General features: G+C 42.4%; 1 protein-coding gene across 1 annotated transcript in view; it reads left to right on the forward strand.

Moving 5' to 3' along the window:
- ADCY1 (adenylate cyclase 1) overlaps positions 1 to 17,343 on the forward strand; it is a 148,271-nt gene that overhangs the window by 120,422 nt on the left and 10,506 nt on the right. The window contains exons 15-19 of the mRNA XM_079149904.1: positions 7,332 to 7,448; positions 9,276 to 9,422; positions 9,974 to 10,072; positions 13,799 to 13,913; positions 16,027 to 16,151. Coding sequence (XP_079006030.1) covers positions 7,332 to 7,448; positions 9,276 to 9,422; positions 9,974 to 10,072; positions 13,799 to 13,913; positions 16,027 to 16,151 — 603 coding nt within the window. The remainder of the gene's footprint in view (positions 1 to 7,331; positions 7,449 to 9,275; positions 9,423 to 9,973; positions 10,073 to 13,798; positions 13,914 to 16,026; positions 16,152 to 17,343) is intronic.

Consider the following 17,343-nt stretch of genomic DNA (forward strand, 5'->3'; position numbering starts at 1 on the left):
GGTTAGAGTTAGGGTTAGGGAGGGGGGCAAGTATGGAGGAAGGAAGTACTGTATAGAGGGAAAAGAGGGGTGGGAGGGGAGGGGGGAAGGGAAAAAATAACAGAATGAATCAAATAACATTACCCTATGTAAATTTATGATTACACAAATGGTATGCCTTTACGCCATGTACAAACAGAAGCAACATGTATCCCATTTGTTTACAATAAAAATAATAATAATAATAAAAAAATAAGAACTGACAAATGGGGATTACATCAATTAAAAATATGCACATGAAAAACAATTAACAGTGAAAAGACCATCTAAAGAATGGGAGAAATTTTTGCCAGCTATTCATAGGACAGGATTAATATTTAGAATATACAAATAACTCAAAAGAGTTAGCAAAAAGTGATCTAATCAATAAGTGGACAAGTGAGCTAGACACTTCTCAAAATAAGTACAGATCTCTATACATATATATACATATATGTGTATATGTATGTATATGGGATTCTGTATTGAAATTTAAAAAATTAAAGAAAAAGGAGATGGGGATACAGCTCTGTGGTAAAGCATGCCTGGGTTTAATCCCCAGTAGAAAATAAATAAGGAAAGCAAATGAAAAAAACTCTAGACCAATATCCTTGATGAATACATGTGTGAAAAGCTAGAAATAACACTTGTAAATTGAACTTAAAATCACAGTAAAATCATATACCATATATGTATGTATGAAAAAATGCCCAACATTTTTAGCCATCAGGGAAATGAAAATAAAAAATTTATTGAGATTCTATCTCACCCCAGACAGAATAGCTATTACCAAAACAAAACAAAACAAAACAAAAAAAACCAACCAAACAAAAAAAAATAACAAACACTGGCAAGGATGTGGAAGAAGATGAACTCTGTACACTGATCATGGGAATGTAAATTAGAACAGCCACTATGGAAATCAGTATGGAGGTTTCTCAAAAAACTAAAAGTAGAACTACCACATGATCCAGCTCTATCACTCCTGGGTATTTACCTGAAGGAAATGAAGTCAGCATACCACAGAGACACCTGTGCACTCATGTTTATAGAAGCACAATTCACAATAGCCATGATATGGTATCAGTCTAGTTGCCTGTAAACAGATGAATGGCTAAAAAGAAAAAAATGTGGTATACATACACAGTGAAGTTTTATTCAGATATAAGAATGAAATTGTGTCATTTGCAGGAAAATCAATGCAACTGGAGGTTACATGTTAAGCATAATTGCCAGACACAAAAAGATAAGTATTGCATGTATTTTCTCATATGTGTTAGATAAAAAAATAAAAAAGATGACCTGAAAGTAGAAGACTAGGGAAGGGTTAAGGGAGCCAATGGAGAGAGAGGGAAGGAAGAGTGCCAGAAATGACAAAAGGGATAGTTGATATGAACAAAGTGCCATATGTACCATATGTGTGGAAATGTCACAATGAAACACATTAATCTGTACAGTTAATATGGTGAAATAATTATAATAAAAATAAATAATAATACCTCTTGAAATGCTATTATTTGAGGGAAAACCCCTTCAGATCAGACCTGGAATGAGTCTGACAGAGGTAGAGAATGTATGATCACGCTTGCAGGGGACGTGGAGAGTGGGAGACTGGTGGAGTAGAAGCCTGTTAGGGACTTAACTGTATGGAGGGAGACCAGGGAAAAGGAGGGAGGTTCCCAAAGTGTGGCCCTTTTTAGAGCTGCTCTTGGAACCCAGTATTCTGAGGGTCAGACTGGTTCGTGCTGCAGTGAGACCTCCAGGATGTCAGGAGGATAAATGAGCAAGGTTTACAGGTCATCAAGGGGACCTCATCAAAACCATAGTTCTCCAGGGGCCATGCTGGCAGACAGTGGAGCTTCCTTAGCTCTTTTCAGCACAGAAAAGAGGGGGTAGAGTCCAGGGCCACTGCTGAGGACTCTAGCCCAGAAGCAGAGCGTGGTCCCAGTCTCCCTCATCTTCAGGGGGTGTGCTTATGTGACTCTGTCATTCCTGGAAGTCAGTGGGGGAACGTTAGGAAGGTCTACTCCAGAGCCTTCAGGGAAGAAGGAAAGCCACCAGCATCTGTTCAAGGTGGACTCCTCAAGTTTTAGCCTTCCTGACTTCAGGGGTGGGTGATGGTCTGGGCACGTGCACCCCATCTAGCCTGCCTGGTCTGGGCCACTCTGATCTTCAGACTCAATCCATCTGAGGGGCAATGACACCATGCAGAGATGTGTGCCTCTCTAATTCACATGTTGTGGGCTGTGTGTGGAAAATCAATTATCAAAGGTAACATGAAACAACTCAGCCCCAAAGTTAGTAACTATGTTGGGGACTGACGATGCTTGATCTTAGCTGCTCCCTGCACTTGGGCAAGTTTTTTTCCCTCTCTATACTCTTACCCCAAAGAGGTAGTTCTCAGAGCTGGGGGTATCCACTAGAAAGACACTAGATGGTTTCAGTGGGAGAGGACATCAGAAAGTTCATTTATAGTGACTGTATCTGAACATTAAGAAATGTACTGTCCTAGTATTGAAGAACAAATTGTGTTGATCTCTCTCAGCAAATGTCATGTGCCCCTTGCAGGAGGGCACAGAGGGAGAATGGGGCCACCATGCAGGGCTGTTCCCTCCTAGGGAACAGATTGTTGATTCCAGGTGCTGGACTGGAGGTTGCTGGTCTTGTTTGTTGAACTAAGAACTCTTTGTCTCAGTCCACCAGCAAACTGAGTCATTTACAGCACCCATCAATGTCCCAGGGAGTGGACAAGTTAGGCTGTCTGTTGTTTAGCTTGGGTTATTTTTCTAAAATGACAGTGCCTCAGGTGGGGATCTCTGAAATGTTACATCCTAGTCAATAGATGTCCTCATGAAGAAATTTTAAAATGTAAGCACAAGTGAGAAGGGATATGCCTTTTGAAAGAAACTATTATATAGAGAACCTTTGAGAAGTTGTTTGCATCTGTTATGCGAATCTGTTGCATGTCACTCACAAGTCTTTATTATACTAGTTTCCTGGCAGGTTGGAAAGTCTTCTAGAGAATTCCAGTGGAATTTGGTTTTGTTAAAAACATAACAGTTAACTTTTGTTTAGTTCATACAAACAACTGGCATGGGGAAGACAGATTTTTCAGTCAAGATTCAACAAAAATCTTTGCATCTTTGTGTGGACTAAAATCTATATGATGAGTTAGGAGGGACAGCTACTTAGCTCATAAATCCAGATGTTGACATAGCAAAACTCAGAAGCAGATTGTTTAATCACAATGTAGTAAGCCAAAATTTTGTTTTTAATCAAACATTCAATTGCATTGTTATCACTAAAATATTAACACTAACAACAGGATTTTGGAAAGAGGTTAAACATTTTTGTGCCACTAATAAATACAACAAAACCAACTTCCCTCCTTCCTTCCTTCCTTCCTTCCCTCCCTCCCTCCCTCCCTCCCTCCCTCCTTCCCTCCTTCCTTCCTTCCTTCCTTCCTTCCTTCCTTCCTTCCTTCCTTCCTTCCTTCCTTCTTTCCTTCCTTCCTTCCTTCCTTCCTTCCTTCCTTCCTTCCTTCCTTCCTTCCTTCCTTCCTTCCTATCTTCCTTCCTTCCTCCCTTCCTCCCTTCCTCCCTTCCTCCCTTCCTTCCCAGGGATTGAACCTAGGGGAGCTTACCCACTGAGCCACATCCCCAGATCATTTTATTTATTTTTTTATTTTGAGGCAGGGTCTAAGTTGCTGAGGCTGGTTTTGAATTTGGGATCCTCCTGCCTCAGCCTCCCAAGCCATTTGGATTACCGGTGGGCAACACAAAACTCCTTCCTCTTTATCTTGGCCCTGTAAGAACCTTTCTTTTGTATGTCTTAGAGGGTAACATGCTAACACATAAAAAGGTGCCTCATGGAGAGAAGCACATTTGAAATGTTATATTGACAGGACTGTGAGATGAAAAGACAATCAGAGGCTGGAAAGCAAAGGCCACTGACCTTTGAGTGAGACCGAGAGCAAGACATGGATTTCATGTTAGGCTCACTACCTGTGCTTCACCTGAACAGTGAAGGCTTGTTGCAGGCACATGCCCATGTTGCCTTCTGTTACCTTTCTTTCCAACATAGTCCATGAACCCTGAGACCCTTTCAGAATTGCCCATGGCCACTTCCTACTATTTACAGATCAGGCTCCAGGCTGTCTGGGCAACCAGTACACAATTCTGGTCTGACCTGAAGGTTACAGCCCAGGGTTACCTCTTTTGTCTCTGCCCACTGCATTCTGCCCTTGCTGACAAGCAGGATAAACACATCAATGGTGCTGTCTTCATAGGTCCTGCTGGTTCACTGACTGTTTTTCCTCAGAAAACACCCAAGGTGAGGTCCTTCCCAGCATGGCAATCCTCCAAACAAAAACTGAACAAAGAAACTGTAGAATTAAATAATACAATCAATGATGTAGACTTAACTGGACATGTATAGAGTATTTCATCCATCATTGAGTGAATATACTTTCTTCTCAGCAGTTCATGGATCCTTCTCCAAAATAGACCATATGCCTATGCCACAAAGAAGCCTTTAGTGAACACACAAAAAATAGAGATACTACTTGTATTCTATCAGACAATAATGGAATGCAATTAGAAATCAATGATAAAATAAAAAAAACAAAAACTACTCCTATACCTGGAGACTAAATAATATGCTATTGAATAATGCAATGATAACAGAAGACATCAAGGAGGAAATAAAAAAAAATTCTTAGAGGTAAACAAGAACAACAACACAACATATCAAAATTTCTGGGACACACTGAAAGCAGTACTAAGAGGAAAGTTCATTGCATTGAGCTCATACATTAAAAAAATAAAAAGTCAACAACTAAATGACCTTACATTACATCTCGAAGCCCTAGAAAAAGAACAGATCAACACCAAAAGTAGTAGAACACAGGAAACAATTAAAATCAGTGCTGAAATCATTTTCTGCTATTTCTGTAGGCTTTCCTTTCACATTCTTTTTTTGATGGCATCCCACTTATTGAGTCTTGTCTTTATTTCTTGAGCTTTAGGGGTCTTTCTAAGAAAATTGGTACCTGCACTTATATGATGGAATATGGACCTCATGTTTTCTTCTAGCAGTTGAAAAGTTTCTGGTCTAATTCCTATGTCTTTGATCCACTTTGATTTGACTTTTGTGCAGGGCAGGGGATAGGGATCTCTAACTTCATGGTTCTACATGTGGATATCCAGTTTTCTGAGCACCATTTATTTAAAAGATTGTCTTTTCTCCAACATATATTTTTGGCAACTTTGTCAAGTATCAGATAATTGTAAATATGCGGGTTTATTTCTGTGTCTTCTAGGCTATTGGTTTTTATGTCTATTTTGATGCCAATACCATACTGTTTTTGTTACTATAGCTCTATAGTATAATTCAAGATATAGTACGGTGATGTCTCCTGCATCACTCTTTTTGCTCAGAATTGCTTTGGCTATTCTGGGTCTCTTGTTCTTCCAAATGAATGTAAAAGCTGTTTTTTCCAGAACTATGAAGAATGTCATTGGTATTTTGGTGGGGATTGCATTGAATCTGTATATTGATTTTAATAGTATAACCATTTTTCACAGTATTAATTTGACTTATCCAAGAAGATGGGGGGAATCTTTCCATCTTCTAAGAACTTCAATTTCTTAAGTGTTGTATAATTTTCATTGTAGAGATCTTTCACTTCCTTGGTTAAATTAATTTCCAAGTATTTCAGTTTTTCCAGGATATTATAAATAAGGTGGTTTCCTTTTTTTTCTCAGCAGAATCACGGTTGTAATAAGGGAAAGCTGTTTGATTTCTGAATGATGATCTTGTATTTTTGCTGCTTTGCTGAATTCCTTTATCATCCCTAAATAAGGTGGAGTTATTTGATTCTTCTAGATATAGGATCATGTCATCAGCAAACAAATAAAATTTAACTTCTTCTTTTCCTGTTTGTATCCCTTGACTTCCTTTTCTTTCCTGATCACTTTGGCTGATGTTTTGAGGACTATATTGAATAGAAGTGGTAAGAGTGTCTTGTTCCTGATTTTAGAGGAAATGCTTTTAGTTTTTTTCCATCTGGTATGATGCTGAGTTTGGGCTTGTCATAAATGGCCTTCATGATGTTGAGGTAAATTCCTTTGATCCCTAGCTTCTACAGCATTTTTAACATGAATGGGTGCTGCATTTTATCAGAGAGGCCTTTTCTGATCATGTAATTCTTGTCCTTAATCCTGTTTATATGGTGAATTACATTTATGGATTCATTTATGTTTAACCAACCTTGCATCCCTGTAATAAAACCCATTTATCCTTTTTTTTTTTTTTTTTTTTTTGGTAACCAGGGATTGAACTCAGGGGTATTCGACCACTGAGCCAGATCTCCAGCCCTGTTTTGTGTTTTATTTAGAGGCAGGATCTCAGGAAGTTGCTTAGTGCCTTGTCAACCCTGAAGCTGGCTTTGAACTCATGTTCCTCCTACCTCAGCCTCCCAAGCTGCCACCCTGTGCACCACCGTGCACCATGTGTGTGCCACCATGCCTGGCAATGGTGTATTATCTCTTTTGGATGTGCTTTTGAATGTGGTTTGCTAAAATGTTATTAAGGATTTTTGCATCTATGTTCTTCAGGGATATTGGCATGTAGTTTTTTAATTTATTTATTTTTCCTTGATGCGTCTTTGTTTGGTTTTGGTATTGGGTTATATTGACTTCATAGAATGTATTTGGGAGTGTTCCCTCCATTTCAATTTCATGGAAAAATTTGAGAAGGACTGGTGTTAGTTCTTCTGTAAAGATCTGATATAATGCAGCTAAGGATCCATCTGGTCTTGGGTTTTTCTTTTTTGGAAGACTTTCAATTGCTGTTTTTCAATTTTATTACTTGATATTGATTTATTTAGGTTTTCTGTATCTTCCTGATCTGATTTAGGCAAGTCATATATGTCTAGAAATTTGTCAGGGGAATTTGGGTGACCTAGGGACGTGTCTACTGTCTGATACTGGGCAAAGCTGACCTGGGTGGATGCCTGGGGTTGGTGCGAAGTATCTGGTTCCCAGGAATTGGCTGGTGATAGGGCCGAAAGTGAGGGGAGCTATTGTCTGTCCTTCGAAAGTTACAGTGATAGGGGAAGTGATTTATGCATACATCTGTGAATCCCCCAGTTCTATAATCTGCCTCTGGTCCCCATGTCTGGTGGGAGGGAAGGAAAAGCCCTAATGTGAACCATCCATTCACACAGAGTCCAGTGTGGATGATCAGAGAGAAACTGCAATCAGTAGGTTAGGGCAGGTGAATGACTGATACTCGATCCTCATCTCCTTCAGGCAGAAGAGGAGCGAGATGATATGGAGAGGGTAAAGCTGGACAACAAGAGGATCCTCTTTAACCTCCTGCCAGCCCACGTTGCACAGCACTTCCTCATGTCCAATCCCCGGAATATGGTGAGCACCTTGGTACATGGGTACCACCTCCTGGTCAGTGACTCCTGCTGAAGTCTGCTGGGATCTTTGGGGTGGCAGGGGATCCTGGTGTGCAGGTGGAAATCTGATTTGGACCCACCCTGTGTTTATTCTTCTCTGTTTTAACTGGAAGCCTCCCTGGCTGCAGGGCACAATGATTTAGCAGGCTCAGCTCCTTACTAGGCCACCTTGCCTGTACCTGAGGGCAGAGATGGTGCTGGGCTGACAGGAAGCTCCTGGGCCCCCAGTTGACAAGTGTGTTTGATTCAGTTTTCTTCTCCCCTTTGATCATGGAAAAGAATGCAGTATTTATTATACCCAAGGAAAGGAAAATGGGCTTCAGGAAATCATAGATGTGGTTTTTCAAGACCTGAAAATTTCAACTGAGGTTTCTCTTATAACTAGATTTTAGCCAATATATACCTTAAAAAATAGAGCATGCCTGGCTATGGAGTGATTTGCTTTGTTACATATGCTTGAAACATCTGGAGATTCCTTTTCCCTTCCCTTTGCTTGGTGTATTGGGGTTGTTCAGAACTTCTAATAGCCATAACTGCTGTAGCAATGAGTTGGAACATTAATATAGTAGCAGGTGCTTTAAAAGACCAAATTAAAAAACAAAACAAAAAAAATGTTGATTGGTCTTCTAAGGTCCTAAAGGCAGAAACGAAACCCCAAGGTTCAGCTTCTATCTGCTTTGGCCTGAAGTAGCTCCAGGTAGTAATCATTCATCTGGCTGGGTTTCACAGTCATGTGGTGCAAAGCTTTCCTAAAATTCTTTCTTTTCCTATGGCTATCACGAGTGGCAAGGAGAAGTCAATGAGAGTAAATTTGGTCCCAAATCAATTGGCTTTTATTTGGTGCTGATCACACAATTATTTATAGTTATTCTAATCTGTAGTCACACCAATATCACACATAACTTAATCACTAAATTATTATAAGCCCCAAATAAACAAAACTCACTCCTTACTGAGACCCGTTCCTAAGGTCCACTCCTGTGTGACGTGTCTTGAGTCTAAGGGCAGCGACTCCCAGAGGTCAGTCAGGAAGACAGCTCAGGAGATCTTGCTGGTGAAATCCCTCCGGCCAGAGTCCTGATTGGCGAGGACCGTTGGGAGGCGAAGGAGGGCGGCGAGGTCATGGCAGGCAGGCGGGGCTGAGACGTCTCAGGCAGGATGCACACGGGCAGCTCTGCTGTCACTTCCACAGGAATGTCTCGGTCATGGTCAGGATGATGGATGGTCCATCAAGCAACAAGCAAGTCAGTGAGTCCCTTTCAGGCTTGGTGCAACACTGGCGTCATTGGTGTAAAATGGGGACTGGAGCTAGGCTCATCATGAGTCCTTTTAAATCCTTTTTATCAGACCCTGCCAACCGGTCTTGGTCCAAGGGAAGTTAGTTATCTTACTCAGGGTCAGTTGCACGTGTCTCCAACTTGGGGCAATGTCAGTCTTATCTTGGGGCAACACCACATCATTACCTCATTACAGCACAGAGCACTCAAGTTAACTTTTTGCAAGTTACACAGCACAGAGTAAACAAGTTGTTTCTTTGCAAGTTACACAGCACACAGAATGTCACACATTTAACTTTGCTCCTTACAATGGCCTTCTCACCTTCCTGGCCTTCAGGAGAAAGTGGCACATAGGGGTCTTTCCTCAGGTATGAGTCACATGACCTGAAACCTCTAGAACCCACCAGAGACTTGTCTGTCAAATAGGCTGGGTCCATGCAGCCTGGATTATCCCAGCCCAAGTGCTGCTCTGTCTCCCCCTGCCTGACAGGTTGACCCCTCTGCTCTTGCAGGACCTCTACTACCAGTCCTACTCGCAGGTGGGCGTCATGTTTGCCTCCATTCCCAACTTCAATGACTTCTACATCGAGCTGGATGGCAACAACATGGGGGTGGAGTGCCTGCGACTCCTCAACGAGATTATAGCTGACTTTGATGAGGTGAGGTCATGCTGCACTGTCTCTTACATCCTGCTGATTGATCGTCCCTCCACCTAATCAGATTGGGCACAAGTTCACTATGTCATGCTCTCTGGATGTGTAGGGAGTAAGCACACATGTCTCCTTTAGGGTCCAGGTCAGCTGTGACAAGTAAGAAAGGAGGTGCTTACCTAAGATGGGAGACAAGAGCCACTGAGTTGTCAAGGGCTTGGCATCTACAGTGACTGGGGCTGTTCAGCTTCCTCTGCAGAAGGGCAGGCAGTGGGGTACCTGCAGGTCCTTCTCCAGTCAGATACTGTGTCTGCCTGCTGCCCATCTCACCATTCTCTTCGGTGACTGTGAACTCAGCTTCAGGGGCAGGGACGTGTCTTGACCGTTCCTCCTTGCTGCCTTTCTCAAAGGCAGTCCCGGAACCTATCTGGCACCCAAAAGAAAGAGGTTGGATTGCTCTGCAGAATATGTTGGTCAGCTCCAGAGTTGCTCCCAATGGCTGATGACAGCAGTGATGTCTCTCAAATGTGTAATGTTCAACTGTTTCGTTTTTGACAAAGCTCATGGACAAAGACTTTTACAAGGATCTAGAGAAGATCAAGACCATTGGGAGCACCTACATGGCTGCAGTGGGGCTGGCGCCCACAGCAGGAACCAGGGTAAGTACTGTTCAGGGCTACCTGTTATGCCTGGGCCTGGGTCCAGCCCTGCTCCAGAGGACTCTGGGATCCTGGGCAGTTCCCCACACTGGGGTTGGTTTTCCCCTTCATTGCATTAGGAAAGGATCCCAACCTATCTCACACTAGCTAGCTCACACCAGACATAATCTTTTAGGAAAAATCAACACAGAAAGCTGATCAGAAGGGCTTCCTCTATCCTTGACCCATCCCCTTATCCCCAGTTGCTCTTCTTTCCTCCCTTCTAGCACTGCACCACTGAGTATTCTCCTTCCTCACAGCAGAACTGTGAATATAAAAATAAATATTATGAATAGATCTATAGCTATTGAAGAAATTGATTCAGTAATTAATAACTTCCAAAATAGAAAGCAACAGGCCCAGTTGCATTTATTGTAACATTCATTTTTTTTCCACGAAGAATCTTAGGTGCTGGGGATTGAACCCAGGGCTAAGTACATGCTAGGTAAGTTCTCTACTGATGAGCTACACTCCCAGCCCCTAGATGCATTAATTGGCAAATTCTACCAAACATCCAAAGAAAAAATGATCTCCAATCTCTTTCAGAAGACAGAAACAGATGTTTCTTAACTTATTCTATGAGACCATCACCCTAATCAGAAAAACAGACAAAAAAAATACTCAAGAAAGGAAAGCTATATGCTAGTATTTGTCATGAGTGTGCATAAGTCTTCAATATACATTAAAAAATTGAATTCAATAATGAATAAAAAGAATTATAAACTAAGACCAAGTTAGATTCATTCCAGATATACAAGGCAGATTCAGCATTACGAAGTGACTTCATGAGCTTCAGTATATCAATGGAATAAAGAAGAAAAATGATTTGATCATATTAATCTAGGCAGAAGAATCATTTCACTTTGTCCAATGATCATTCTCAATAAAAACTAGGTAAACTAGGAATAGAAAGAAACATCTTTAAAAAAAAGAAAAGAAAAAGGCCTACAGCTTAACACCAAATTAGAAATTTCCCCCTAAGATCAGGAACATGGTAAGAATTTCCTCTCTCCCTACTCCTGGAATTCATAGCTGAGGAATAATAAGAAAAAGAAAATGAAATGCATACAGATTGGGAAGAAAACAAATTGTCTTTGTTCATAGATAGAATGATTGATGTAGTAAATCTGAAAGAATCACAATAAGAAAATTCTGAAACTAGTAAGAGACTGTAGCAAGGTTGCAGAATATATGTTTAATATATAAAATTGAATAACTTTCCCGTATATCAGTGGTGAATGATTGAAATTAGAAATTACAAGCATGATACCATTTACATTAGTACCAAAAAATGCTAGGTATAAATCTAACAAGATATATACAAGATAGATATGAAGAAAGCTACAAATCTCTGATGAAAGAATTCAAGAAAGTTCTAAATAAATGGGAAGATATTCCATGTTTCTGCATAGGAAGAATTAATATTATCAAGATGTCAGTTCTTTCTGAGTTGATTGATAGATTTTATACAATCCTAATCAAATTCCCACCAGTATTTTTTATGATATCCATAAACCAATCCCAAGTGTATAATTAAAGCCAAATAGTCCTGTACAGACAACAGTATTAAAGAGAAAGAACAAAGCTCAGGACTAGCAAGGTCTAGCTTCAAGACTCAGTATAAAGCTACAGTATGATGTTGGGGAAAGAGCAGACATTGATAAATAGGATAGAGTAAAGAGCCCAGAAATAGACCCGCACAAATATCATCAGATGATCTGTGAGAAATGAAGGGCAAATACAATAGAGAAATCATAGTCCTTCAACAAATGATGCAAGAACAACTGTATATCCATAAAAGGCAAAAAGAATCTAAATGCAGACCTTGTACCCTTCACAGATATTAACTCAAAATAGATAATAAACCTACATATAAAATACAAAACTATAAAATGATTTCTGGTTTGGTAATGACTTTTTAGAGACAACACCAAAAGCATGATCTGGGAAAGAAAAAAAAATTGTGTAAGTTGGGGCTTATTAAAATCAAAAACTCTTACTCCATGAAGATATTAAGAAAATAAAAAGTCAAGCCACAGGCTAAGAGAAAATCTTTACAAACTGTCTGATAAAGGGCTTATGTCTAAAATATACAAAGACCTCTTAAAATCCAACAGTAGGAGGAAAACAACCTAGTTAAAAAGTGAGCAAACATCTGAACAGGCACTTTACCAAAGAAGATCCACTGTAGATATGAAGAGATGCTCAGCACCATGTAGCATTAGGAAGTTGCAAACTGAAACAGCAGTGAAATGGCACCACATGCCTATTCAAATAGTTGAAATCCATAGCATTGGCAGGACCAAATGCTGGTGAGGATGTGGAGCAACAGGAACTCATTATTCATTATTGGTGGTAATATAGAATGGTACAGCCATGGTGAAGACAGTTTGATAGGATCTTACTACAAAGCTGAATGTAGTGTTATCCATGCCGTCCAAACAATTGCAGTCATTGATATTTACCAAAATGAGATGCAAACTGTCCACGCAGAAATAGAAATGTGTGCTTGGGCATTGACTGCAGCTTTATTATCACTGAAACCTGGGAGTCCTTCAGTTAGTGAATAGGTGAACAAATACTGATATATTAAAAAATTTGAATATTATCAAGTGATAAAAAGAAATGAGCACTGAAGTCACAAAGAGACATGGGGAAACCTTAAATACGAATTACTACATAAAGGAAGCCAGTCTGAAAAGACTGCCTACTGTATGATTCCAACCACATGAAGTTCTGGAAAAGGAGAAATGAGTAGGCACAGAATATTTTTAGGGCAGTGAAACTATTCTGTGTGACACTCTGGTGGTAGACGCATGTCACTATACATTATGCATTTGTCAAAACCCATAGAATACGCAAGGCTGTGAGTAAGCCCTAACGGTAACTGTGACCTTTGGGTGATGATTATATGTCAGTATTGGTTCTTTAGTTGTAGCAAGTGTACAGAGGAATGCATGATTGTAGCAATAGTAGAAAATCTATGTGGAAGAGGGTGGGAACATGAGAACTCTATATAATCTACTCTGTTTATTTATAATCCTAAAACTGTCCTGAAAAATAGTCTGCTAATTATTTTTCAAAGCATTAGTTCCCTGATGTTGAGGGCTAATAAAATTTTCTTTAAAAAATAAAAATTAGAAACCTTACAACTGACACTCTCTTTCATGAAAAGAATTTCTCTCTCTCTCTCTCTCTCTCTCTCTCTCTCCCTCTTTCTCTGTCTCACACACACACACACACACACACACACACACACACACACACACACACACAGAGTCCCAACAGGAAGGAAGTTGGTGCTGCTCACTGGCATAGGTCCTCGGTCCTTGTTTTGCTCATTTGCAATGGGTGGTGACAGAGTTATCTGAACAGGAATTTGAGCAGGAGGTCTCCCAATCCCAGGGGTTACCAACCAGCAGAAGGGCATGAGCAGGTTTGTGTGACTTTGGAGAGACACCTGTCTCTGTCCCTTGGGAACCAGTGTGGATAGTACCCTGCCTCACTCTCTAACTCATAAGAAAGACTGATAAACATGCCCCCAGCCAGATACTAGGAGCAGCTACAGTTTCCACGGCTGCTGTGTTTTAATGTAGGAATCAAATTCCAGATCCAGGACTGGTGCAACTGGTCCATGTCCTGCCCTGGCATCTTCCAAACATAATGCTACCATCTGTTCATGCCTAGGCTAAGAAATCCATCTCCTCCCATCTCAGCACACTGGCTGACTTTGCTATTGAGATGTTTGACGTCTTGGATGAAATCAACTACCAGTCGTACAATGACTTCGTCCTCCGAGTTGGTAGGTGGCTGTAGACCTATCCCATCTCTAGTGTAGAACACTTTCCTAACCCTGCATGGGAGAGGGCTGCAGGAGGTCATGTAGAAGGGAGGGTGGCTCCTAGGAACATTTGGGGGACGTGGGAACAGCCATGCCTCTGAAAGCAGCTTGTGGAAGTGTAGATGTTTCAGAAAGGGACTTAGGACAAAGGATTTTGTGTCCAGCTCATGAGACATGCTATAAATCTAAGTTGTTGCAGAGTTGTTCAGAGGTACCTCTGTGTACACAGATGGGGGAAAGGTCTCCTTTCAGCTCACTAGCACTAGCAACAGGGACTGAGGCTGGGGTCCTCTTACAAAAAGATCTTGGCTAGAGCCCAGTTGTGGGACCCAGGCAGCTCCTTCCCAGGCCTATGGAGTGAAAAAAGAAAGCTAGATGTCCAAGTTCCTTTCTAACTTTTACAAAGCTATGGTTTTGATATGTGTGGGTATGTTAATTCCAAATTCACGTTTTTCTGACATGTAGTTTATCAGAAAACTTCCTGCTAGTTCAGAATCCAATAAAACCAGATATTTATGGCTATTTCCTTTCTCTTCCAGATGCCCACCTTCCTTCCTTCCTTCCTTCCTTCTTATTTTCCTTCCTTCCTTCCTTCTAGAAGATACAGAGATGCAGTTAAACTAGAGGTTTATGGTTGTCTTACAATTCAAATATCTAGTGGCTCTTGAAGCAAACTTGGGTTGTGTTTGAGTATAAGGGAGGCAGGAGGTAATGTACTTCATAGTCATGGAGTGCTGACATCCTTAGAAGCCAATTTCTGTTTTAGCATGCTGTCCATCCTAAGGGGAGGGGAAGGGTGAATCACCAGGCCTTATCCCCAGCATCTAGGCCTCCTTCTGAGCCTTGAGCTCAGAAGGGATCTTAGGGATCACCCACAGATCCCTAAGATGCAGTGCCCAAATTGAGGCATAGGGGGCTGAGGGTGAATTGGGGTCTGCGATCAGTAGATGTACTGGTATAACCAAAAACAGATTTGGTGGTGGGTTGGAGAGATTCTGTTCCTCCATCCCCCACAAAGGAAGACACACAGTGGTCAGCAGCTCTTGCAGCCCTACTGCCTAGCAGACTGGCCCTGACCCAATCTCCTCCACCTGGGATGAGGCATCCAGGGTTGACAGAGGGGGCTGAGTTCCACCAGCCATTTAAGTGACCCTTTAGGAGTTCCTGTCTGGATTTCCCATGCTCCTCCCAGGCCAGCCCCCACGACCAGGATTTCAGAGAAAGTTACTAGGCCAAGCTTAGAAAAATCAGTTCACAAGCACAGAAAGAGAAGATAGGATGTGGCATCTGTTCATATCACATAGACTTGGTCTCAGGGGGCAGTGCCAATGGGCTCTGATGAGTCCCCTGTATGTCCTGCCTCAGGCTAGGCTAGGGTGGCACAAGAAGTTTTGTGCCCCATTTGCAGGGAAGGAAACCCAGGCCCAGAGAAGGTAAGCACTTTGCCAGAGGTCTCACAAGGGTGATTCAGACTCAGGTGCATCGAGGCCTTGTGATGCTATCCAGGAGTGGAGGTGCTCAGAGGCCAAGTAGACCCCACGCTGTAGAAAGAGAGTAGCCTCCATATCCTCCCCTCAGAACATCCACATTATCACACTCAGTTCTGTGACCCATGCCCTGAAATAGTTGCATTGCATCCTGAGAAAAGCTCAGGAGCTACTTTTTATTTTTTATTGTTTGGAAGAGGATTACTTGAGGGCACACTGTGGTCATAGAAACTGTGTAGTCAGACTTCTTGGTAGCTCTGGCGTGGGACTCCACACAAGGGCCAGTATTGCAGGACCTGAGCTTTTCCTTGGGATTAGGAATTGCTTCTGACGGTCAGTGCTATTGAAAATAGCAGTGGAGAGTATCATGAGGGGGACTGCTCATTGGCCACCTGGGAGCTCTGGGCAGAAAGTACTTGCTGCTGCCCCTTTCTGAGTCTGGGGGAATTCTGCTTTAGGACACAGCAAGACCTAGAAGGGAGCAGCCTTTTCTTCACCAAGGACATAATCAAGCACACTGGGTGGCCCTAGCAGGTGAGTCCTGATTTTCCTGCTGACCACACGCCATATCTTTGGCTGTTTTCTAGGTATCAATGTTGGCCCCGTGGTAGCTGGAGTGATTGGTGCTCGCAGGCCCCAGTATGACATCTGGGGAAACACAGTCAATGTGGCCAGTCGGATGGACAGCACCGGAGTCCAAGGCAGGATCCAGGTAAGTTCACCCACAGATCCCTAAGATGCAGTGCCCAAATTGAGGCATAGGGGGCTGAGGGTGAATTGGGGTCTGTGGCTAATAAGTGGTACTGCATAGCTCAGTGTCTGGAGGGCACAGCTTAGCCTGGCAGTTGATTTTGGTGTTTGATTTGTTCATGCTGCCTTGAGGGTGGCTTTTGAATGAGCAGGTGCAGAGTTGGGGATCACAGTGCCTCACAAGGTCAGGGCCATGCACTAATCCTGACAGCGTAACTGCTCAATTCCCTCTCTTGTCCCAGAACCAGGGCCCTGCCTGGCTGCCGTGGAAGGGAGGGGGTTTTCCCTGTGTTTGAAGGTTAGGGTGCATGCCACTGTATCTGAGGAACTTCTGGACCACTCAGAAGGAGTTGTAACACCTGAAAAGACAAATGAAAGGATTAAAAGGCAACAGCCTCTGGTGTTTCTCAGTGTGGGGGGTGGTCCCACCTTTAGGATTATTTCCCTTAGGTTAATATGAAACCTGGCCTTGATGCCTACTTGGATAAGACCCTGTGGGTCAGCTCTCCTGCCGCCCCACCTGGGAACTGCAGAGCTTAAGGCCTCCATCCACCTGGTACATGATTGTTCTGTTCACTGAGAATGGGGCAGTGAACAGAGAGCACTTCACAGTTACAGCTGGTTCCCTCCTGCTGTGACTGGACCATGGCCATGGGCAGTGGGCCATGGGGAGGGCTGTCTGACTCAATTCAGTGACAGCTGGGTGTTGGTCCTTCAACTTACCACAAAGCCTCATTGGGTCATCCTGCAGATGACTCTACACATAAGACACCAAATTTCAGCATCCAAGGCAGCAACCAGCACAGCCTCATTCAGCTGAGGAGGCCAGCAGGCAGGGCTCAGATGGCCCTCTGTTGAGCATTTATTGGGCACCATCTCAAGGTCAGGTGCTTTGCTTGGTCTTTGGATTCAACAGTTTAAAAAATAGGCCAGCCAGGCACAGTGGCTCATGTCTATAACCCCAGTGACTTGGGAGGCTGAAGCAGGAGGATCACAAGTTTGAGGCAACTTAATGAGGGCCTCTGTCCTCCCTCTCCTGCAACTTAATAAGGGCCTCTATCCTCCCTTTCCTGCCCAGACATCCTAGTACCTAATGCCAGAGGCCCCTCCCTAGCTCTGGCAGGACATGAGAAGGTGGCTTGTGACAGATTTCA

This window comes from Sciurus vulgaris, assembly GCF_902686455.1.
Source record: "Sciurus vulgaris genome assembly, chromosome: 8".
Classification (NCBI taxonomy): domain Eukaryota; kingdom Metazoa; phylum Chordata; class Mammalia; order Rodentia; family Sciuridae; genus Sciurus; species Sciurus vulgaris.